This window comes from Struthio camelus, chromosome Z (assembly GCF_040807025.1).
Source record: "Struthio camelus isolate bStrCam1 chromosome Z, bStrCam1.hap1, whole genome shotgun sequence".
NCBI lineage: Eukaryota > Metazoa > Chordata > Aves > Struthioniformes > Struthionidae > Struthio > Struthio camelus.
The window spans coordinates 62,982,283-63,008,912 of NC_090982.1; the positions used below are offsets into that span (position 1 = coordinate 62,982,283).

The 26,630-nt window shown below is 35.6% G+C and overlaps 1 protein-coding gene across 2 annotated transcripts in view; it reads right to left on the bottom strand.

Moving 5' to 3' along the window:
• Positions 1 to 26,630, bottom strand: part of LOC138064474 (AP-3 complex subunit beta-1-like) — a 161,430-nt gene that overhangs the window by 42,852 nt on the left and 91,948 nt on the right. For both annotated transcript variants that reach the window (XM_068927288.1, XM_068927287.1), the window contains 7 exons: positions 23,409 to 23,595; positions 22,309 to 22,439; positions 19,848 to 19,959; positions 18,274 to 18,430; positions 15,319 to 15,493; positions 7,251 to 7,323; positions 6,538 to 6,644 (listed from right to left, as the gene is read on the bottom strand). In XM_068927288.1, coding sequence (XP_068783389.1) covers positions 6,538 to 6,644; positions 7,251 to 7,323; positions 15,319 to 15,493; positions 18,274 to 18,430; positions 19,848 to 19,959; positions 22,309 to 22,439; positions 23,409 to 23,595 — 942 coding nt within the window. The remainder of the gene's footprint in view (positions 1 to 6,537; positions 6,645 to 7,250; positions 7,324 to 15,318; positions 15,494 to 18,273; positions 18,431 to 19,847; positions 19,960 to 22,308; positions 22,440 to 23,408; positions 23,596 to 26,630) is intronic.

A 26,630-nucleotide genomic window follows, 5' to 3' on the forward strand; every position in this document is an offset into this window, starting at 1 on the left:
TATACAACTTAATTAGTATACAAGTTGCCAACTAATTATAATAATACATTATATACTTTAAGACCCAAACCAGAGAACATGCAGTACTAAAACACATAGCAGTCTCAACTCAGTCAATGCGGTTATACATAATAATATAACATGCCTCACAGATGGGGCCTGTTATATTTGGGCCAGTGTCTTGTATTAGGAATTTGTTTTTGACTCAGAAGAGAGAAAATTTATGCTTAAATTGCTTAAATTTCCAAATTACATTCTCAAATTTATTTGAAAGAAGAAGTTGAAGGTTCTTTATTCTGAAATGTAGCGCTCTCTAAATATTAATGCATGTAATAAACGTAAGAGGAGTATTTTTTTTAAGGCTTAAACACTAATAAACATCACAAATATTATGTGTTCCAAGGATAAATGGATTTCTAATTAAAGAATAAAGGTGAAATGACACTTTAAAAAAGATAATTTCACAGAATTTTTTTTTCCTTCCAAACTATCACTTTAAAAATTCCAAAAGTATGTGGACGCAATTTCTGGAAGGTCATTATAATTTTCAAATATTTGATTTAACAGATATACTAAGTTGCCATTTTAAGAACATCCAGCAAATTTAGAAAAAATATGGAAAAATTAAGTTAACTATTCAAAAGGTCTTTGTTTCATTCTTCCTTCTGTCTTGGCAACAGTTAATATCTCCTGATGAGCAGCTACATGCATTTGTAGATCTCAAAGTGCTTTCCCAAGGTGAGTTAGCATCATTATCCTCATTTTTCAGATGGAAAAACTAAAAGATTAAGTTACTCCCTCTAGATCACACAGCAAGTAGTAACCCAAAAATAGAACTCATTTTCCATATGTAACACCCAGTTCTGTATCCACTGGAGCACGCTGCTTTCCCACAAGCATCAGTCACACCTAATCAGCTGCGCAGAGCTGAATGTTGGGCAGCACTCAGAGAAAGTTGCTGTTCAACTCTTAAATTTAAGACTATACCTTTTCACTTGCTTCACAGGCATGGATTTTTCCAGACACCCTACTAACATAATATTTACAAAATTTGTTTCAATTAAATCATCTGCTAGTTACAATGCTCCTACAGCAGTGAGCAGGGAAAAATGGAGGCAACACAGACACTTTGTGCTGTTCTATGTAGAAAAAGAGTCATCTTAGGAAATGAAGCTGGAGAGACAACTACGCAGAACTCCAAACACATCTCCGCTCAATGCACAACTGTGGTCAACAAGGCAGACAAGAGGTAAGTGCGTACAGGGATACAATACATGCAGAATATCCTATGTGGAACACACACAAAATGCCATCATTACATAAAAAAGTGGGTTTCAGAAAAAGAATGAAAACATTTTAGGCACAGGGAAAAGCTCTCCTATAAACAGACACCTGAAGTATAAGATTGTTTCTTACAGGAAGTTGAAAAGGGGTAAAGCAGGCAAGCAGCAAACTATATAAAATAATAAAATCATATCGAGGCAAGATACCATAAGCATGTGTTATCCTAACATAAAACCATAAAAACATCTAATAATAAAAAAGTGGCTAATATTCCAAATTGATACAAAGGAAATATCTTTTGCCTGATTAAAAAAGTTTTAGAGGGACTGGATATATTTACAGAAATATAAAACTGAGATACTACAAAACAAACAGTCAATAGTTGTTAAAAATACTAAAGTATCTCTGAGAACACAGGGCAGAAGAATAGCAAGAAACTATTTGAGCCATCCCATGCAGTTTGCTGCTATCACAAGTGATTGTATTATATCTGTTTCATAAAATAATCAAGTTTAAGTTTCTTCTGATGGCATTGCCATTGCTGAGGTAATTCTAATTTAGCCAGGAAGAACCCAGGCCAGAGCTTATATGAACAATGAATATATGCAGTTATACAATTGCTAGTGCTAACAAAGCCTTGAAACAGTAAAACTCATGAAGCAGACTGCATGCCAATAATTAACTATTAGGAAGGACTACTATTGTTCATTTCTCTACTGTAGGATTTTGCAAATTCTTAAGTATCTCACACTAACCTCTGCTGGAGACTGCACACCAGATAAGATCAATGGTCTAATCCATTACTGCAGCTCCTGCATCCCCAGTAATTCTAGCAAGACATCCTTACACAACGAAGAAAATCATCATTCAGAATTATTTTTAACACCTGCTACAGTGGATATTAGAAATAGCTTGAATGGACAAGGTAACCTAAAATGATAAAAAAGTTTTCCCCTGTAAAAATTACCCTGGCAATGGAGATATTAAAATACCACTGAAGTTGTACTCCTGCTCTGCAGAGATCTCCAGCTGAATATTGAGGTAGCCCATGTTTAGTATTTCTCAATGAATAAGCTCACTAAATCTGTAATTAAATGCATTTATCACCTGCTTTGACAGTTCTGCAGCTCAACCTTGACTTTTGTCAAATGCTATTTTTTCTGCTCTATGCATCATCACTCTAAGGAAGTTCTCAAACTGGATCTTAATCAAAAGTTTTGTAGCGGATTCACAGGACAGAAAGCAATATGGTTTTGTGGAGCTGAGTAGTACAGAACAATAAAACACACATTGTTGGTAATTATTATTCTCAAGAGAATACATTGAACACATCAAAGAAAAACCTAGCAAGTAGAGCAGTACCACTTCTACAAGCAGGCCATAATTTCATACATATAATTAATGGCAACACTCAATTATTGCATCAAATACATTTTCCTGTAAGTACCTCTCTACTACAGCATTGAGAATTTTCCTCCGTTTTGCTGTAAGCTTATCACAAACTTCTCTTACCATTCACCCTTGACTTTTTCCCCCCAAAATTATCCCATCTGTGATTGGAGGAGGGAGGGAGCAGACCCAACCTCCTCTCCTCAACTCCTACTTATCTCAACCTATTCCACTTGGTCTCAAACCCAGACTACTTCCCTTTTTGCTCCATCCAACTGCTACTACTGCCGGAGCTTGTATCCAAAGGTCGGTTATCCCTTGCACTAACCTGGTCCCGAGTCACAACAAATTTCTTGCTACTAAAGCAAGAAATTCCTTCTCAGTATTTTTAAATGTATATATATATATATGTGTGTGTGTGTGTGTGTGTGTGTGTGTGTGTGTGTGTGTGTGTGTGTGTATATATATATGTATGTATGTATTTTTACTGAATTACCATATACAGTGTGCTCAGGGCTCTAAACACTTAGGACTGCGGTTGCTTTTACATCTTTACCATCTAAAAACCCAAATGAGAAGAGAATGGGTGGTTTAGCTTTTTTCTCATCAGCTGTCCAACATGGAGAAAATGATCACTCCTCTCTTCCGCTTCTCTGCCACCACAGATCTCCTCTTCCACCTTCCCCGTTCCTGCTCACAATATGATTTCCTGCAGTAGTTTATAACCCTCCCCGTCCTTCTGTCATTCATGAGTTTTGGTTTCAATTTTCTCTTCTCTCACTTTATAACTTCCCTTTAGGGGACAATATCCATTTCCAGTGTTTTCAGATAACCACTTCACATCGAAAGCTTCCAAATTTCTCTCTATTCCTGCTTCTACCTGGCACTACACCTTCAAGTACCTTTTGAGCCTTCAAACGTACCTCACTATCTCAAACTATCTTCTCCAAACGCGCCGTTTCCCCAAGTACTTAGGCCTGAGCGCTCTCGTGCGCACAGCCCTAAAAGCCTCAGTAGTATCCTCTGACGACCTCAGTCACCTAGTTTGGCTGAGCCATCTGAATATACACTACATGTTCCAGGGCAGAAGCATGCACAATAATTTACTAAGCTTTTCATCCAGTTAACAGAAGAAAATTATCCTCAAATTACCAGAGTTAAAACGCTTCCATTATAAAGTGAATTTCATTTTTCCTGGAACAAACTGTTAACAGGCGCGTGCATGCACACGCATGTGAGGGAAGCGTATTATATGCACATATAAATCATTAGAACAAATGAGCTGCAGGATAGACAAAGCATCAGGTCGTATGCTGCATTTTTCTTCAAGGATATTTTGTTTTTATAGGCTTAAAGAGACCCATAGTATTACTGTAAAACAATTGTCATATTTATACTTTCTATAATGTTCAACAGCTATGAATTTAGAGATACAAGGTTTATAAAAGCTGTATTCAATTACAGTGCTGAATGATTTGAATAATAGACTGTCTGACATATTCCAAGATAAGTGGCTGCTACATTTCGTTGATATTAGGGTCATATACTGTACTTATCTATTTTTACTCCATGCTCTCCATTGCGTAGTAATAAATTAATTTCTTACTATTAGTTTGGCATGTGTCCTACAGTTAAATGCATTTTCTCTCCCACTGAGGGAAAAAAAAGTTTTCTGAAGTATGACAGCTATCCTTATTTTTTAGGATTAGTGGTCATGGATTAAATTCAAAATACTATTTTAAGAGGGATATTCCCACACAAAGTCTTAAAAGCCGTTTTTATACATTCATTTTTAGGAAACTACCTGATGGTACTGAACAATATGTGACTATAGTTATTTAATGACTTGCATGCAAGACTTTACAATTTACAGAATTCTTTTGAAAGAACAGCTTTCAACCTCGGTGTTTAAATTTTGTCACTTCCTGAAGCACAAAACACAGCAAAAAATCTCATGCATGTCTACAATTCTTGTCAATGGCAAGAGTCAAGTGTATAGATCTGAAAACTGAATACGGCCGTACACAGGTAATCAATATGCAGACAGCGACAATTAGTTCTTACGATTTTGGATAGTTTCTGGAGCTGGAAGTATGAGGAAGCGTTCTAGTTCCTTCTCTGGCTAGGCATTTTAAGAGGAACTCTGCAGTACCAAGAAAGATGCATTTTGCAGAATCAACCCATTTATGCAGGACTTCTTCCATTGCTTAGCCAGCGCCTTCCAGCTCTTCCTATCTCATGATTCTGTTTTTTTTTTTTTCAACTACCTTCAGAAAGATGGGAGGCAGCAATTTTGCAAATGAACTGTAGCAATCCTGAAGAGAGCAAGAACGCTTATATAGGAAGTGGAACACGTGTTCATGTATCGTAGATGGTGAAAGGACTAAAGACAAATAAGGGGTGTTCTCTGAAGCATCAAACATTACCAACTGCTGTCTTTAACTTACCCTCAAAAATGGTAATTCTGAAGTAAAGCAAAGACGCCAGAGTCATTCTTAAGTCAAACCATTACCAGCAAAACAGATCATAGCCTGTGTTTTGAGCTGTTAAAGTCTTAAAGAACGGGATAAAAAGCAATTGTGGGATTGCAGTCAGAGAAAACACTCTCGTGGTTAAATGCAGATTCGCTGCCTAACACTGTATACTGTACTGCTAAACAACACGGAAGAGAACTTCTCGGATTTTCCAGACTGACACGTGAATGAGTGTGCACCATGTAAAGCAACTGCATGTCCACAGCTCACTGCTGGCCTACTTGGAATTAGAACTGCACCACAATTTTCTTAGAAAAGGCTAATAGTGAAAACATTATCTGGAAATCTACCATTTAAGACAGAATTTTAAAGCCTGTATATATAATACTGAATCAATAGCTAAGTTGTTCTATTTTTTGAGTCAAAGCACTTCATACACCTTCTTTATTTAAGGAGTATTTAATTTTGCAAATGCATTGCTCCCAAAGCCAAGGCACAGCGCTTTAATAGCAAATACTAAAGTTGCAGAATGCGGTTCTTTGTACTAGGCTAAAATGTGCTCATGTCTCTTGATATTTTCTTCTGGTCATTCCAACTCACTTTCACAACGTTAACTACCCTGTGTGGCACCAATTCCTTATTAAACTGCAAATTTAAACAGGATGCACAAAATTATTAGCTAAGAAAAATAAAATAAAATAAAACCAGAACAGAAACTCCTATCCTCCTGCAACAAAGGAATGCCCTTTACCTCCATGACTTTGCTAAGCTTAATTATACCTATAGTTTTGAGATTCCCTAATGGAAAGTGCTACAAAGCAGAAAGCACTAACAGAATGAATCATGACACATACTGATACACCACTGATTGTAAATCTATACCCTTTTTATTTGCACCCAGGGGCTATGCTTTGTATACTCATGAAAAATTACTTGCAAGCAGCAAAATGTCATAGTTGGAGGCATGTATGGAGAACAGCAGGTTAAGAATTAAAATCAAATACTTCTTAAATACTTGTTATGTAGTTTATTTTTTGATACTGTAGCAATTAGAGCATTTGGAAGATTTGCATAGTTCAGATACTTAATTTGTGCATACAAGTTTCCCTGAGGCAAAGAAAAAGCTAGACTGAAAGAGAAAGTTAAAACCCTTGTGAAGGTTAAAACCCTTCTTAAAACATGCAATATTCATACTCTTATCCACTTTTCAGAATGGTATTATTACAGATCAGAAAAAGCTGTCAAACTTGCATATAAACCAGAATTTCATATAAAACCTTACACCGGTGAAAGCATTCAAAAAAAACCAAAACAAAACACTTTAATTTCCCCAAAAATGGGTGAAATACTTAAATTAAGGTCCCTGCACAACCTTTTTAGGGCTACTTACATCAATGACTGATGAACCTGACAGACTTAATCCCTCTAGGTCTGCTGCTAAACTCGGGGACAAAACAGCTGCTGCAGGAACTGCTACCGGAGATGTCACAGGACAGACTAGAAATAAAAAAGCAATTGTTAACTTAAAAAAAATTTAGAACATGGGGACAGACAATAAGCTATTTTCATTAAGTGTACGAAGATTCTAAATCTTGATTTAAATTCATTTACAAAACCTGAAGAATGGCACTACGAGGCATAGACAAAAAACTCTACCGGCTTTACCCTTCTCTTCCAAGATTACATTTTAATCTGCTTCTCAAAATTGTGATTTGTAGTATCTTATTACAACTGCATAATTAATTCATAGGTTAGAATGCACTGATGTTGTCAAAGAAATATCCACAGGTACCAGAGGATGTAAATCCATTTGAACAGAAAAAAAAGTTCAGACATAACAAACTTCTCAAAACAAATGTTTCACATACCAGTACATTCCAAATTTTGAAACTGTTTCTTAGTTTTAATAATAAATAAAATCATGTATTCTAATAATTATGCTTGAAAAATAAGTTGATAGTCTGAATGATATATATTTTTGTGTTAGGACACTGGAATGATAAATGAACAGCACCACTGTTTCAGACATTTAAATTTTCATTGAATTAACTGAACTGAAATTATCTCACAGAAAAAAATGAGGTTTTTAATCAAGATACTCACAGTCATCTAAATCTAAGAGAAACACATCTTTTTTATTTGGAGCTTTTCTGTCTTGTACTGGTTTTTCTTCTTTCTGTCAAAATACATAAATATTTCATCCTTTACCATATCAACAGAAGAATGTTATTTTATATGTCTATAATGGCAAAGTGTATTTCTGTTTTAAAACAAAAATGTATCCCATCTTTGGAGCTCAGCATTCACAGAATTCACCTGGTGAGAAGTAATTCTTTTTATAAACAAACTGAACTGTACTCTCAGAATCCACATTTGAGTTAAATGTAACTTCTCTGAAGCCTGTGACTCGATTTAATATTAATATTACTTAGTATTCAAACAAAACTTTTAGCAAGAGATGCTTTTGCTGAGAACAATAAAATAGAGATTGAATTTTTTTTTTTTTTGACAAAAGACTTGAATACTAACATTTCTGTTTCTTTATGAAAACAGGACTATTATCTAGCTATTACCTACACTTGCCTAGAAGTACGGATTTCTATCCGGACATGTACTGGGATTTTACTTAATTACTGGACAAATATAAAAAGCTGGCTTCTGTCCCAATAAAAGGTCTTAAGATGAATTCTTGTAATAAAGAGTGGTAGAATCATAAGCAAAGGACAGAGAGGTAACAGAGTAATCTCAGTGACGTGGCAAATAGAATATTTCAACAAAATTTGTTTCAATATAACCAAATAAAAGGTTATAAATATATCTAATAAGAATGAATGTTGTTCTATGAATAGAACATATCTAGACAGTGATGATTCAGGATGGCATTTAGGTGTCACAGTCAGAAAGCAACTCAAAATGAGCTTCCAATATGATAGTTTAGTAAAAAGGACTGATCTTTGAACCTTGCCGGAACCTGGACAACACCTTCTCTGCTGGATGCTCATCAGTCTGTCATCATGCAATTTCTATCTGCACTGAAGTATTCTTCATCATGCTATTCCTATCTACTCTGAAGTATTCTTCATCTGGATCAGCGGCAGAACTACTTCTGTCTTTGCACTCTCTGGGTCACTCTCTGCACAGAAGGCCTTGTCTTCCTTTCAGAGAAACTGCCCTTAGTCCTTAAATGTTGGTCATAGCCCAAGATCTTCCAAGTAGCTTACACATGCTATTTCCAAGAGTTCCACTTTTGTGAACTTTCCAACTTGCCAGTTTTGCTTTTCAACAATATGCGGCAGCCAAATTACATACACATAAATTATTCTGTTATTCTAATAAATTAACAGAACTAAATAAAACAGCAGAACTCCATATGCCCATCCTGCCCTCTGTTTCTTGAGTGTTACTTGCAAGCTATCACAGTCCCTTTAGGCACTTGGGACCTCCTGTGGGAGCTTAGAGTCCTCCTCACAAGCCCAGCAGCCAGAATCGCTTTGTCTGGCACCGTGGTTTAAAAAAAAAAAAAAAAAAAAAAAAAAAAAAAAAAAAAGACAGCTCTTTTCTAAAAATATACTCCCTTTCTTCCAGGGTCTTAACCTCATGATCAGTTTCAAGCAAATTAACTTCTTTTTTTTCCTCTCGAATTTTACAGGAAACTCCAAGGATCCCTCCAATGAACAAGCATAAAACTAGTTTTATACTCTCATCATTTGAATGGGAGCGATTCACGCTAATGACTATCAGGCCTGATCTGGGACAAATTGACATTATTCCTCATTTTCTTCCAACAAACCCATGGCTCAAAAGGGCAGCATTCACTAACATGGTCATTACAAGTATATTTTAGATAGTCTAGAAGAATCTGGTGGACAGAACAGAGCGGAAACCACTACTGTTTCTTTCCTTCTTTTTTTTTTTTTTTTTTTTTTTTTATTTTTTTACATTTACATACTCGAGTGGTCCTTATCACAACAGTATTCAAGTGTTTTCTACCATCACTAATTCATTTGGCCTAAGATACCCCTCTGGATCAAGAAAACATTACAAAATAACTTTAAAGTAGTGCTAATATGTGATTCCATTCCTTAAACGACTTGTCCAAAATCAGTCAGGCAGTTTGTTGCAGAACCAGCTCTCCTGAGTTATATTTTGGTCAAAACCCACCAGATTTCCTTTTTCTGTTTCAGGGTGAGTACTGGCAAGTCATTTAGTTGCTTTTGCCTAACTTTCTTCATCTGCAAAATAAGGATAAATGGTATACATCATGAGGTATAGATACTACCTGAATTACTCATATCTATTAAGCATTAGATAAATCATTTCATGACAACTGTTTTAGTGAGCTTCAAATATTTTTAAACTCTACTTGGTGTATGCTTAGCATTGCAACGCATGACCTGCAACACTTTTACTATAAATTATTTATCACACCCAACTTAGTTTGCTAAACTACAGATTTTTTAAGACACCTGTATATACCAAAAGAGATCGCAACTCTCCCTACCTCTAACTTGTCGTTAAGATTCAGTTCTATCTTCAACTACCATTAGGGTTCAAAGGTTATTTTTAGCTGTAGTTCTACGTTTGCTAATCATCCCAACAGAGATGGGATTTCTTCATTCCCTTTTATTATGCAGCCAATTATATTCTATAAGAAGTGGCTCATCCACATGAGAGGCTAAAGCACAGAAGAGAACTCTGAATACGCTTCAGGTCTGCCAATGACAGCATTGCTAGGCTAAGATGTTCAAAAGAGAGAGAGAAAAAAAAATCACCCAAACCCACCCCTCCCAACACCTCAAGAGCCACATTTAAGAAGAGTGTTTCGAGTAGCAAGCCTACTTCTTTAAACTTCTAAGCAACCACATATTGTGAAACCAAAGGTTGTGAAAGTCAGTAATGCGGTAACAATGTAAATGACACAGAGGATCGACTCGCGCAGAAGAAACTGGCCAGAAACCCAGCGGCTGCTACCTGCTTTGGCACTGAGCAGGTGAGAGTGAGCAGAGGGGATAGGGAGGAACAAGAGGAGAGGACTGTGACCGATCCATTTCTCTGTTGTTAGTATCAGTTGCCCATTTAAGGGGTCAGAACAAGTGTGATGGATGACAAAAAAATTTTAGGACATATCTTAACCAAGCACACCTTTTACATTTGTGGACACACCCTGAAGTCCCAGAATTCAGTAGAGCTGCTCACATTTTGTCTCGTTCAGGATTTTTTGACTGTTTTCATCCAAATAAAGCTTTCCATATGAAATTTTCTTTCTATTAATCTGTTCACTGAAAAATCCTAGGATAGGACATTCTGTAACGTCTCAAACACCACAAAAATTAGGCTTCAGCTAAGCCTTTCTGGTATTCATGTTACCATTCTAAGGTGGTTACTAAATACATATTGCAAAGCTTGGTAAGTAATTCAATAAAATAAAATCCATTTCTGCACTGATAGTATTTTACTCTACTATGTATTTCATCTTTAAAAAACAGAAAAAAACATTTGAGAGAGAATATATTTCTTACATTTCAAAAATGAACAGCTTTCCTTTCAACATGGAAAAAGGGTAATAAATGTTATCCTCCACTACTTTTTCCAGATAAAATAAAATAAAATTAAAAAAAAAAAGATGATCTTAAAAAGAGGTAAGTACAGAATCATTACATCAAGGTAATGTAGGACAAGAAAAACTCTCCACTGCACACCTTATCAGAATACTGTACTTAGTACAACCAGTTTGCTGTTTAAAAAAAAAAAAAAAAGCAAAAAAAACCCCCACACAACAAAAAACAACTTTCAGGAAATGTAGAATCTGAGGCTAACTACATCAAGATAAAGCTAATGTACGATTAAGTCTTGTTTTCTACTTTCGTCAAATGTGTTAAACAAATACTCAGCCACTTACAAGGTATGGGTCTGTTCATATGCATGTATTTACTTATAAACATATGAATATTTTTATATCTATACGTATATTTCCACAGATACATATGGATGTATATATGTTAATAGTGTGCATGTGTTTCTGTAAAAAAAAAATCTGAAGAAATCAATTTAAATTGGTCTTTCCTATTACCGACATTATTTTTTTGTTGTTTTTTTGAAGAAAAGAAAATTCATTGGCTTTTTAGGAATAATAAATAGCCAATGACTGCAACAAACATTACCAATAGATATTTCTACTGAGTGAAAAAGCTTTGCATTCCAAATCAAGGCAATAAAAAGGTTCTGATGCGGCTGGCATTTCTCGGTAAAATTATTTTTCATCTTTCTTTCTTAAAAATAAGACTACAAGTTCCAAACAGCTTCCTACCTAGAGAACCAGCTACAGAAAAAGCTGAATACTAAACAAAGAAGTTAAGCTATATTCCATCAAACATTTCTCCATTTGCAATTCATCTTGGTAATAGAGATAGAACCTGGTAAATGCATATAGGACTTGAAGCAGGAGATTTCTCTTGCTCAATGCATAATTCATGTGCTCCGCCTGCAAAGTGTGTAAAATGAGAATTTCACACCACAGCATGAGCCATGGAGCTGCAGAGAAAAGGCAGATGAAATCATATTTTGCTGTGTGAATTTTATTTCTTATCCTCCCAATATTTATACAAAACCATCATTGACAATCCAAATGCATTGACAGATCACCCACTGTTTCCATTGTGTTAGCACTTGAAAAGAGATCAGGCAGAAAGATAGACAATTTGTTTTCGCATATTTTTTAAATAGTGGATCAGGTTTTTAACAGCTGAGTGACTGTATTATACTTTTATAAGGAGGTCAACAGTAGCTTATTTTAAAATCCCACTGTAGAGATACCTACTTATACATGCATCATCCTCAAATCTGCATTTCAGCTCTACAGTATTTATATTTACAGTAGATTATGTATCTCTACACCCCTAACTATCCACATTTCAAACTGAAATAAAACACTGCAGTACAAGAGAGTGACTTTTCTACTCACTACAGCTCAATGACAGAGAGCACAGCACCTTTTTCAAAATGAATTCTACTGGAGTAAAATAGGAAAGCATTAGTAACTTATTCAGAAAAAATAACCTGAAGTTTTTGTAACATACTATTTTTATGCTAGCAAATGCAAAAAATTAAGAGCCCACGTGAGCGTATAAAACTTTGTTCACTATGGAAATCGTTAAGCATGCACTGGTACCCAACAAAACATACAGAATGGAAAACAACCCCCAAAATATTCTCTGCGTAACAAAGTTCATAATTTGTGGCAAACTGAGAAACTTAAAAATAGACCCTACAAACTTCTCCTCTCATCAATATACATTTCACAAAATATTTTCAGTTTCATTTACAAGGAAAAGAAATCCTAATGAATTATCTCCCCATATACAGTGACCAAATTAAGAACGCACTGCAGCAGGTCCTTCATTGGAATAAAACGAGCAACGTCTTTCTCAGTAAAAACCCTTTAGAAGAATTGCATGCATTTCTGAGGGCCTGGCTGAAACAGTCTGCCTCTTGGGTGGCCTGAAAAAAGCCAGGTAGGGGGCAGAAAAATTTCAAGATTTTCATGGAAGTAAAATAATCATGGGTGGTTCTTGTAAAATATACCTTGCAACAAGGACTCCAATGTAAGACTTTCAATAATTTCTTTAAATTGTGTTAATTACTGCTTTTCTTTCTAATCTGGAAGAGCCATTTAGGTTACCTCTACCTAGTGCCTTGATATTGCTTGAAAAGGGCATCCCTCCAAAATCTACTAAGTTAGTTAATGTAACAATCACCTTTGTCAGAAAATACATAAAATTCTCCCTTCCACCTCCCAGTCAATTAAGTTTCTGAATGTAACCAAATATCAGACACATTCTGGGTATAAACACAGGCATCCAATACAACTCTTGGGTCATAGAGATTAATGGAGTACACTGAAAAAAATCCTCTATGTTCAAGAGCATTAAGGTCACAATTTTTTTTCCTCATTTCATATATGACCATTTCTATTTCCATATACTAGCCCATCAGCCGTACTCTCTTTGTCCCTACATTTAACATGCCAATTTCTTAGCAGAAAGAAAAATGTAAGGAATGTAGTTACTTAGCTTTTGGATAGTCAGTGCTATGCTATCTTTACTTCTCAATAATCTCTGCCTCCTTCCTTGTTGCCATGCTTATTAACTTTTTGCTATTTAATAATTTTTGTGATGTTTAAAAGCTTTGCAATTTTTCATTTCTATGCTTTCTAACTGAACAAGTGTAATGTCTAGTACTCATAAGCTCTCATTATTCCTACTGCATTTCTTTTTAGGTGCCTTTTAATCAAGTAAAGGCTTTAGGATCACTCCTGCAAGCTTCTTGTTCTTCTCTTAAGGTCCAAGTGCTTGACAATTTTTAACTGACTTCAAAGAAACAACCCCAAACTTCTCGGGCATCTCATTTCCCTTATTATTCAGTACATTCGACTTCACACATTATCTTGACTGCTCGAAGTCTGCTGTTTAAAATACAAAAAGCTTCTTAATGATAAGTCTTCCCATTCCCTGTGAAAGAATCAGGGCAGTTTAGATACTGCAGTGAAAGAAATCACGAACAATGGCCCCAGATGTCCAGAGGAAAACGAAGAGGTGCAGCAGAGAGGGCACTGTAGTTTAAACGTGGTTTTGCAGTGGCTGCTCGGAACTAAGCAGGTCAGAGTACCATTTTTTTGGTGAAAAAATACTGTGCTTACATGAGAAGCTGCAAACTGTTAGAAGAATTAATTCATGCTCCATCTAGCAGTATCACAGGAGTTTATGCTGAGAGGATTTAGATTACTTTTGTTGCACAACCATTTCTTGGTCAGTTCCAGTTTGGTTTCTGGGTTTGAAACACTTTGACATCAGCTCTGTTATCCAATGTGATATTTAAGAAGAAAACAATGACCAAACAAAGAAAAAACATTTCCGTATCTGAAGCGTTATAGTCTCACCTCATCTTTTGTTTTGCTTTGTAGAAGAAGGGAATAGGTAAAAAGTTAGGGTTACAATTCAGAGTTCCTAGGCAGACGTAGAAAGTTACAAATATTGCACTTTCACAACATAATCTCAAGATCTAAAAAAATACAGGGCCTTCCATGCCCAAGGAATGCTCACACCAAAACAGCTTAAAGTTCCAGTTAAGCTGAAAGCATGCATGCCCTATAGCTTCCACAATTGCATCACATGCAACAAATGATGCCTGTTTTGACCATTCAATAACCTATATAGTGCCTATAGATGCCTATAGTGGCATCATGATTGAAAATGCTTTGGAGTATCAACTAATTTTCAAAACAACATACCCATATTAAAATGGAAGTGTTTGAGTTACAATTCTACCCTGCTAATTTTAAAAAACATATGGACAGAAATGCATAACAAATCTTTGATAACAGAAAAGTAAGTTTCAGAAATCCATTTACTCTTCTGCCTTGACAGATTTAGCATGAAGTTCCTCATTTTTTTTTTCCTATTTTAAACAAAAGGTAAGCACATGAAGATGTTATTAGCTTTAGCTCTCTTTCCTCACTAAAGCAAGCAATTGCAACTAAGCTGATACAGGAATGGCTCTGTTGAACACTTTTGCACCTTCCCACATTTTGGGGTCCAATTTAAAAGAAAGATATATTTGAAAGTTTGATACTTCATGCATGCTGTAAGAAAGCTAATAGAATTTAGAGTAATGGAACTTTCTATATACTATATATTCCTACAAAATATATGAAGCAATAAAAGTTGATTACTCATTAAGAATATTCATACTAGTAATCTCCGTATATACTTCAAGTATGGATTCATTAACTGCACTTTTCTCAGTTTTAACAGGAATTTTAAAAACAAAGCTAGCTGTCCTGCTAGTTTTCAAATCCTTAAGATAAAATGTACTGACATTTGTTTCTTAAACTCTGTTTCATGTCAGTCCCCGGTCCTGTAGTAATTATGCTTTAGGGGCCCAATCTGATAGGATAACAATACCAAATTATCATAAAATACTCTTACTTGCTTAAGCTATCAAACAGTTTATTTTCGGATTGCTCTCTGAAAGATCAACAAGTACCTTAAGAAATTTTGCTTCTCAGATACCCATAAAAACACAACTCATCTCCATTCCCCCAGAAATAAATATATGTTGATGGTTAGATGCAGCTTTTCACATTTTACAAAATGGTTTTTTTTCCATATTTTACCTTACTAGAGGTAGCTTTTCTGCATTTTCCAGGCTCAGAGTCACTTTTAAGGTCTGATTCTGACTTAGAGTCTGAAGAACTTTCTTCTGATGAACTGGACTCTGAATCAGAGGAACTGGATGCATTTCTCTTCGTGGTGGTCCCCTTTGCTTTCTTTTTAATGTCCTCTGAACCACTACATATAAAAATGCATATATATTTTAGAAAGATACAGACTTAAAATCACCAAAGAAATGTGCTTAGGAAGTACTGTATTCTACATTAACATTTTAAACTTTTATTAAACGAGTTTCAAGTCAATATTTCTTCACGATAATGGAAACCTGGCTGAGATAACAGAAACAGTAACTTTAAGGGAACACAAAACCATCTGACCACATTACACAATACATCATCATATATAATCTAAAAAGGGGAAAAGGTCAAACAAAAATACTAACATCTGTGTGTATCAAGCTTGTGACATTTCAGAAAGAAGTGCAGTGAAAGAAGCCCTTTTAAATAAAGGACCTTTCAGACTACTCCACCTATGATTGATAGACTCTTGATGTCAACCTCATCAAGATCGACAAAAAAGTGAAGACTTTTTTGCAAAATAACATTCCCTTTTAAAAATCAAGACATAGCTTTTAATTGTTCAATAATCCTTCTAAATCAAACCATCATTTAAGATGGCTTAAAATACCCTACAAACATTTCAATACTTTAAAGAGTTTATAGAAAAGAGCTATTTCAATGTTACATTCTGACACTTTTGGTCACCTTGAGTACCTTGCAGCTGCCAGACCCATAGACTTCAAGGGACAGTATTCTTCACACAGTAAAGTTCCACTCACCATGGCAATGCTGGATTATGTTGCTCTATGTTAAGAGCTACTGAATATTACAAAATCTCCTCTGTTCATTTCTAATAATAGGATCACTACAAACTTGTGCGTTACCCTTTTGTCTCTGGAGGGAGTATTAACCAGAAATAGCATTGGAAATAAAAACTATTTTCTCATAGTTATCATGGGACAAATAAATTAGTATCGCATATACAAATAAAACATCCTGTCTTGGCCCTGCGGGCAATCAATTTATACTTTGAAATCAGGTGTTTCATATACTACCTGATTCAGCTTCCTCTCCAAGACAATAAACTCGATACTAAAATGCTTTAAGAGTAACAAGGTCAACGATAATTAAACAAACCCAGACCACTCAATTACTAAGAGTCTCTCTGGACTCAAATTAAGTTGTTATACATTTTTTTTATTAGCTGTATGAGCAGTATAAAAGAGTAAACTATGCTGTGATACTGTTTCAGATGACAACAATTTTATAAGGGAAAAACATAGAGAAGGGAAATTGAAAAAGGTAATAGAAAGAAAGTTAGAGGGAACACTTTCTTCCTCCCAATAATTTGCTAGGATGGAATTAGCAAATATGATAAAAATCATTAAAAACAATATTAAAATTTAGTTCATGATAACAATGCTCCATCCATGTAATTACGGTTGAACTCTAAGTATAAAATTTTAATAGTCAAAAGAAATTTTTCTGAAAGCAGCAAACTTTAAGCTTGTGAACCTAAAATTGAAACACAGGAGTACACATCATAAAAAAGTTGTGTGGCATATATATATGGTATAAAACCATGGTGAAAAAGTAACAACTATCAGAATGAAGTTGTAATACGACAAATATACATTTCCTTAAAAACTTATCCAAGGTCACTGAGATAAAAACAAATGTTTAAAGTTTCTCCTTCAATACTACTATGCAGGTACTAACAAAATTGTCTATATTTCCTTATCCATAGAATAGGAATAGCTGTAGCTGCATCAACAAATAAGCCACTGTCGACCCATTAAATCTTGTTATCTGTAAAGCAAGTTGTTTCTTAAAACACACAGCTTATCTTGAAAACAAGATCTGAAGATAAAACAAAAAAATACTACTCTATACATCAGCCATTTTTGATGGGTAATCATTGTTTACCTTTCTGCTTAAAATTTCAGATGTTATTCTAATGAAAAGAATTTACTGGTAACTAGCTTTTTAACTTAGCGATGATGAAAAGCCTGTATTAATTTAACCTACAGATTTCATTTGTTCTGAACAGGAAAAACAATATAAATCACTTTTAAAATCATTAAAACCTGACTTAAATTAATAAAGTCATAATTAGGGCATTATGCTGTGTTTGTTATGGAAGTGGCAAGGCGAGCTGCTTTAATTACTGTCTGTAATAAAAGGAGCAGAGTGCGTACTGCGCCCCAATCAGCGCTGTCAGCCACGACTGAGCTGAGCTGCAAACTCATCAAGTGAGCTGGCAGCAGACTACAGAGTAAAGGGCGATCATGTCTGCAGAGGCCACTTGCTGACAGCAGTGGAAGAAACAGATTCCTACAATCCAAGGTATTAGCCCCAATTACTCAAAATTTTAATGATACTTTAATACATGATAATGCTGTTGATAATGGGCAATCTTAAAAAGCGCTAACACTTAAGTATCTTATGACCGTTTCCCTTCACAGCCCTTGCCTCTAATATTTGGATCATAATCTTTTTAATATAACATTATTTAGAAAAATCAATTGTCTTAGTTACATAATGGCAAAGTGTTGAAGGACTTAATTTTAGCTCTCAGCAAAATTGCTGCAAAAGGTAATTAAGTGTTTCATACAACTGTTTGATCACTAATGCAGCCTCCCAAGGTTACATCAATTTTCAGAAAGCCACCCAAGATTTTACTGAAGTCAGAAATTAATTCCAAACATAAGAGCAGTCTTATTAATGAAAATATAAACCCAGTTCACACACTAAATATATACAGGTAAAAAACACATATAGGTTAAAAAAAAAAAAAGCAACCTAATTGCTTGCTTAGCAGAGTGTTTACAGCAGGAGCGCTCTAAAACCTAGTAACAATAAAAAAAAATTTTTAAACACACATATATGCACACCTACCTTTCCTCAGCAGTTCTAGATGTTGTCTTTACTGTACTTTCTTTGCTATCTGATTCACTGTCACTCGATTCTTCACTGGAAGAGGAACTTCCACTACTCTCATCGCTGCTGTCTTCCTCCTTATCTTCCTTCTCACTTTCACTGCCAGACTCACTCTCTGACATAAAAAAAGCTTTTTTACATATTTTTTCCTAAATATTTTACATTTTTAGCATTATTTACCCAACTCAAAAGCAGATGATAAAATCACCTTCCTCTAACATTTACAAACTTTTGTTGGTTTAAAACTTGTTATCTTTAGCATACAGTGCTGTACTTTACCGCAGGAGAACTTCTAATAATAACTTAGTTGTACGTGGATACTTACCTACGTCTTCAAAGTTATATAACCCTATCAAGTGTCAGAGATGACCTCAAATTCTCTAATCTATATATTCACTTTACTGCAAGATTATTTTAAACTAATTACTTAATTAGATGATCTATTCTTGAATGCTGATAGTGATGACTATCAAACCACTGATTTAAACAAATTACGCATCCTTTAATTAATCCTATAGTTACAAAATGTTCAGATATCTGAAGTGAATATATTCTTGCTTCAGAGATCATTAATTTCCTTGACACAATTCTTAAGTACTTCTTTTCCTCTATTTATTTCCTCAGTTTAGGCGTAAGAGGGAAGAAGCTCCACATTCAGATCTGAAAGTCGCTCTTTTCCATTCAACAAGATGCTGCCAATTCTTTTAGGCCTGTAATAATGAACACTGGCTGTGTCTACACTCTGGACCTAGCAGTCCTCCTCTGCTCTGAGGTTTAGAAAGGGTCAAGGGGAATCTCATTCTTTACCACATCTAAACTATACTAAGAGCTACTGAAATGGCAGTCTCGGGGAACCACCTATCAAGCATTAAGTAAGAGACTGGTCAGGAGCTCCTTAGGTCACCTATTTTGATAGGCAGCTGCCAGTTATCTTCTCCATCATTACCCCAATAATAATAAGCAGATAATACTGTGTAGAGCTCCAGAATAAAACTAACACAGTCACGGTTTACTGAATAAGAACTCATGAAATACAACACAGTTAACTAAGTCTGTCCATTTATCAACATAGCAACACATGCTATCAAAATAGTACTTCATCAACAACAAATTCCAAAAAAGTTCAAAATTACAATTCCCATCAACTAAGGCTATAGGCATTCTTCCCTCAGAATGTTAGGTGCATTTAGATTTAATTGGAGTTACCAACCTTCATTACTCTTACCAGACACAAAGCTGGATGAAAATAGCATGCCAGCTAATTTAACTAGGAAACAAAGCAAATTCCAATTCATGTAAGGAACATATAGGTTCTATTGGTACAGTTACCAGATATTACACATTTGCAGTGAATTTAACTCTTTCCCAAGTTCCTTATTTCTATGTACAGTTTACAGGGGCAGGGCAGGGCTGTGAGGGAGTTCATTCTTTTTAGATTTTTTTAAAAAAAAGACTCCAGCTCTTATAGCAGCCAGCTGTGATGATAAAGTTGCCTATGCTACAGACATGCAAGTTAGTTTCCCAAAACCTACCTGTTGCACTGGTGCTGGCAGATTCATCTTCCTCTTCTTCTGATTCAGAGTAAAACTTTTCACTAGGTTTCTCTTTCTTTGTCTTACCTAGAAATACAGTCCATTCTTTTGCCTGTAAATAAATTTCAACTTAAGTTTACTTTTACAGTCAACAATATAAAAATAGACACACATTGTGGCAAAGAAAAACTCCTGCAGTAGTAGTATTAGGCAGTTTCTAAATAAATGTTCTAAGCAAGATAAGAGAAACTATTCAACTTCCTGTCATTTTACACAATTAGGAGCACTAGAAGTTTTGTACATACCTATAAAAGGTGAGATATGTCTATTAGAAAAGCCAGAGAAGATTTACTAAGGTGGATTAAAAGCATCAGTAACCATAAATAAATTTCTGTACCAAAGAACCTGAAGTCTGAAAGCTATATCTCTGGATCCAGCTCAGTTAGCCTATGACTGGACTGAAGGAAACAAGGGTAAATACAGCTGGTCACCACCCTTCATCATCCCAAATTTTAAGGACAAAACTTTGGTGGATCCAGTAGACAGCACAAGTTCCAGTATCCATAGGGCAATTACATTTCACTTCATTTGCAATTCCCCAAGTGAGAATAACTCTTACAACCAAGAGGAGACTAGAATACAGCAATACGTTGGCCGGACTTCCCCGCCACTGCCTCCCGCCTTTCCCCTAAGCCTACTGGAGAAGGAGCAGCAACGAACTCTGGCAGGCCAGGAAAAAAAACTAATAAGCAGACAACTATATCAGAGTGATACAGGTCTGCCTCAGTGACAGCTCTGATCTAGAGAAAGACTTTTGAAAGAGCTCTAGCAACGAGCTTGAATGGTGTATGGCTCGAGGAACATTGGCTTCTTCTTAAACACCAAACACTATCAAAGCTTTGCAATTTTTTTTTTACCTAGCAATTAATATTTAGAAAGCCAATGTTCCTTTGGATATGAATAATGATTTAATACTGGATTGCAGCATAATAACTGAGGTTCACTCATATACATTGTATAGGCACATACAGTAGTATTAGAGAAACCACAAAATTAATGACAGTGAGGCACTCTCCAAAGGGAAATACTTTGACAAGAGACCTCAAGGAAAGGATTTTCATGTTTGTTTTGAGGTTTAAATGGCTGGGGGGAGATGTTTCCTGTTACGTTGGAGACGGATGTTATTTCATTTGACCAATTTCCTGCAACTCCAGCAAGAAAAAATACCAATGGTAATTTTTATTTTATGGAAGAAGGTGTCTCCACACCTTCTTTCACACAATCCCTTCATTTTTAATATCTGCCCAGAGCTGATTGTCTTGAGAGTCTCTTCATAAAAACTTTTGGAATTTTGTATACAAATACCTTTTTTTATGAAACGCATATATGCATTTCAGAAACGCATATAAGCGGTAAGCAAGTAATATTAACCTACTAAGGAGAAATGCCTTTTCTACCACATCACTCTACTTACTGGCCTCTGCAGATAATATCTGTTTTTTTAAATTTTCTCTACCCATTCAATTTTCTCTCCCCATTCCTTTCCTACCACCTTATCTGCAAATTACTTCAGGCACAAATTAATGTGGAAGTTGCTTATGACAAGGACCACGCTCTTCTTTGGTTATACCTGTTACAACAGCATCTCTCTGGTAGTATCATCATCACAGCATATTATATATACTATATTATCACTGTATATTACACATATATACATTACATTTCAACTTCTCTTACCATTCAAGAGGTTGCACCTACTTTTATGAACACTTGGGTACCCGATGCATAAATCACAGCTCCTGCACCAGAACCCAACTCTGCCTCAGGGTTTGCAATCCCAGTAACACAAAGCTGTCGACAGGTAGACGACTAGCCCTGTCATGTCAACAAACGACTAGTGCACTAACAGCTGCCATTTTCTTTTCATAAAAACTTTGCAAATTCTGTTCCGAAATGCCCAACCTGCTCTCTTCTGAACTTCACACTTTGAAACATAAATAATTGCTTCCTCTGCTGCTGCCTTTTCTTTATATTATTAATTTTTTTCTCTTTAAACCTGGATTTGATTAAATATCTGTACACTAACAAAATCTCTGCTCACCTCCTGCTTTGATAATCTGGCAACTCTCATCATTAACAGCAATTAACATACTGCTGCATAGCTAATGAGAGAGGCATGGTAGCAAAAGTGAGATGGAGGGGAAGAAAGGCATTTAAGCTGTGACTGAAGCAGAGGCAGCTTACAGTTAGTCCACTTTGTGAAAAGAAACAGCAGCTGTCCTGCAGCTTTTAAAATTTTCTGTTTGCAGCGTAGGCTAAAACGAGATCAACAGGCAACGTTCACGTGCACCAACATTTTGCAGCACAACATAAAGACAGAACTTAAAGGCTTCTATTTTAATATAATATTATATACCTACCAGTGCCCTAACCAAAGTTACTTTGAATGACGTCAACCTACCGCCTCAGGGGCCTCAATGTTGCGCAGGGCCGGGTCGGGCGCCACCTCTGGCCAGTCGGACAGCTCCAGGTAGCCGGCAGCTTTACTGTTCAGCGTGTGCGACAAGGTGCCAAGCTGGAAATGATCCCGAGCTATTAAAAAAAAAAGGGGGGGGGGGAGGGGAGGTAGAGACCAACAACATGAGCTCTACCAAAAAGAGCAATCTTAATCAGGGCTAAAGGTAATGGGCATTATATTACCTCAAATGTCACGGAATAAATATAAACTAGGAAGCTCTTCATAGGTCAAAAAACTGATTTCAGTCCATAGATTACAATAATCTCCCCCATAATGGTCAATAAAAAAGCTAATCAGTCAGTGTGTTTAGAGGTGTTGCTCTGAAATGTAGCTTCTCTAAAAATTACTTTACTGTGAATATTAAGAATGACAGCACAGTTAAACAATCCATATACATGTCTTGGCACAAACACATCCAGAATTTTAATAGTTTTTTCTTCAAAATGGAGCTGCTTTTAGAGCTTCAAAACTAGGATTAAATAAGTATGAAAATTAAAATTGCAAAGCATCATAGTAAGAGAGCATTTTTAATTGAGATAACTTGATAAGTTTTCAATCTGAGAAGACAGACAGCAGTTCTTATCTTTAAAAAGACAGAAAAAATGCACATGGAAAAGTCTCACTTTGGGGAAAAACAATAAAAATTTAATCTACTGAGATTCAGTTTATTTCAGATTGATAAAGCGTTTACAATAGTCATATCAACAATCTCCTATTAAAGTCTAGTTAAAAGACTAATGCTGTTCATCTAAAATGGAAGTATATTTTTTTCTTGAAGACACACCCGGTATTATTTGAACCAAATTTAAAATCAACATGAACAGAAATTGATCAGTTTGTCCGGGATTATCCTCAGATAAATGCAATGTGTGTGCAACATACAAACCTTGCTCACCGAAAAGCAAGCAAGTGCAGCGAGTACCCTTGCATATTAATCACTCGTATTTGCTAAGTGACACAATCGGTGAGCATATCTGAAATAGAATATGCTGCCACGTTCCTTCACACAATGAACGTTTACCAAATGATTTTGGTGCTTATACCTTTAAAGGGAGACTCAAGCAATGGGGCAGGCTTCTGTGCCAGGAATATCTTTTTGGCATATTTGCTTAAAGCTCCACTCTTCTCGTTCGGAACAATAAGCTGCCTAATAAATCTTGTACGGTCTCTGATGTCGTAGCTTTGATCATACTTGCCGAGATTTAATACGTACTGGGTAAGCAATTTTGTCTGTGGAGAAAAACAGGACAAGACCAGAATACAAGTTATTTATGATTATTGATAACTCTGGATAAACATATTTAAAGAGGTAATAAAAATGAATGGTTATGTCAAACAAATGTTGTTCCACAGGGAATATGCATTTCTAAAGCTGCAAATGGAATTCTGAAGCCAAAGCACATGTCCTCTTCTGTACTGGGGAGGTGAATGCTGAGTACTGAGAAGCAGCCATGTGCTAGATTATTAAACTGCTGAAGTGGAAAGAAAGGCATCATTAAAAAAATAATCATATATGGCAAACCCGCTGAAGGGTCTACGTGAGGATAATGAATGTGGAAATACAACTAAAAACATGGCACTCAAAACTTAATCGGAAAAATATGCAGGACATCAAAACATCAGAGGGTATTAGGGGGCTGGCAAACTGCTTCTGCTGAGGTGTGTTTTATGAAGAGATACTGTCCCTGGCATAAGCAGTGTCTGCACTCTGACTGCACTCAGTTACTTTATCCTGAATTATGACCCATTAAAGCAGACACATGAATCACTGAACTGGATTACTGCAAATTATTTGCAGTGCATTTAGCTGTTACTTTTTCATAAAAGCAAGCTGCTGATGCCCTCTAAAAACCAGGATAAAAGACTTCTTCCATTTTTTTCTTGGAGCTTAAAGCCTCCAGTAATATCGGTCATTTATTTATTTATGTAAGAGAGCAACTTATATTATCACAGCTTTTTACAGCATAATAGGATTTCCTAATATGATGTCTGAGAATATTAACATGTATTAAATAATTTTAATAATTCAGTTTAATTTTTAACATCGGGGAGGAGAGAAGACTTTCCGATACCTTAGATATACAGTAAACAAAACAATAATGCTGAACAGACTTGTATCCATTAAACAGATTTGAAAGAAGTATACCGTTTTGCTCATATGAGCATTTTCCAAGCAAATGGGAAAAAGACAAAATCATTTGCCATCACAAGGAAGTATATTTTTAGTGTACCAAGTCAGAACGGATGAGTTACCCGGGGTTAAAAATGCATTGTCAAAGGGGATTTTTCTTTTTCTTTATACCAAGAAAGTATCTTCCATGCATGTTTTTTTTTATATCAACTTTGCTTACTGATTGTGTTGTGTTATAAAAACAACAGTTTCAATTATGTGAATATCTAAGAAATTCAGTCAATTCTGTGTTGTAAAATTTGCTAAGGAAAAGCTCAGTTTAATGACTTCCACCTTGTGGATGCAGGTTAGAGCTTTTCGATCAACGTAAAAATACTTTTTCAGAATATTTTGATTGCTGTAAGTAAAATACATAATAAAAATCGGGTTTTAATTTTAACTGTATACAATGCAATATAAGCAAGCATTTCACAAAATGCCCTATGGTACCAAAGATTTGAACAAATTGGTCATATTACATTTGAATAATGGTAAAAGTATATTTAAAAAACTTTTCGGTGAAACACTTCTTTTCCTCAATTCTTTTTTTCCTCTGCTGTCCAAGGATGGTTCTACGAAAAGGTATTTTTTCTCTCAAGGTACTGTCTTAGCTCTGGCAAAGGGAAAACTTTCCTACATATATTTTGTAGCTTACTGGCAGCTATTTTTGTATCAAGGCATAACATTTTAAACAACTACTACATCAGATAGACTATATGCAATCTGCACTCACGCAGGGCTTACACTATTTAATCTAAATGGAAGTGGAAAGGTAACATGGACTAAACAAAGCCGGGGACGCTTCTGGCAGCCTTTGCCATCACTTCTCCTCTGTAAAACAAAACAAGCCTCCTCCATGTCATGGCAGAAGCCTCAGCAGAACGGATCACAGAACACAGTGATGTTTGCTGGCAAATTGCTATACCGACGGGAGAAGGTTGAGGGCCTTGCTATCATGGTAGGCACTTTTTCCACGAGTACGGATGGAATGAAAAGAGAGGTGATCGTGAAAGGCTGTGTTTTCTTTAATGGGGTCATCTTCTCCACCTCCCTCTCTCTTCCTCCTCCTTCTCCTCTCCCCTCAAATATTTCCCATATCCTCTTGTAAAAAATAAAGAAACAACAAATTCTTATGGGGGAATGCTTCATACAAGAAGTTTCCTTTCCAAGCATCATAAATAGTATAGTTTCCATGCAAACAACAAGAAAACGCTAATTTTTTTCCTGTCTTATGGCAACGCAACCAAACAATCAGAGAAGCTTTTCTACATGGAAGTAGCTAATAGAAACAATTAATTTTAATTAAAAACCAAAAATAAATTAATGAATACATATCACGTTCACCAACAAAGGAATACCCATAAGAAGCTGAAAATTATTTGAGCAAGCAAGTTAATCCGGTGAAATATGACAGTTTCTGCACACAACGACTACTTCATAGTACAGTAAGACAAAATAGCGTGATATAGAGATTTAGTACATATATTATCAAATGCCACCATCGCTTGTTATCTGGACATGCTCACTGTACAGGCATAACGTCATCTCTTTTATCCCCACATTGTTAGCATCTGTTACGATTGTTTGTATGTTTTGGATAAGGTGATGTGAGAAGTATACTTCAAGTCACCTTTGGTAACATTCCTAGAACTTTCCAGAGGCGATAGTCCGATTTAAGAGTCTAACGTGTATCCTATATTAACAACAATTAGCTTTTTAGTAGATCCCCATTTGAAAAACATTGTAATAAAAATCTCACACAAAAGGATGAGGTTCTACAGTTGGAGAGAAACTGCTACCTATCCATTCTTTGATATCATTAGCCCGCAGTCATCGATTCTTTGCATACTTAGTTACTTTAGACAAGCATATTGAGCTAAACTATGTTTGAGAGAATATTTGTATGTATACTAGGACTATTTGGAGCTTTTTCCAGTGTGACTGCTGTGTAACACAATAGAAACACATTGAAACCCCCTTTTTCCTTCCTGCTACATTCAAAAACACAACATCTAGTTGCCTGGACTGTGTTTTCTGCATAACTGTTTCTCTCAAATGAAGCCATCTTAGACAGCTATTTAGCATATTGATATGC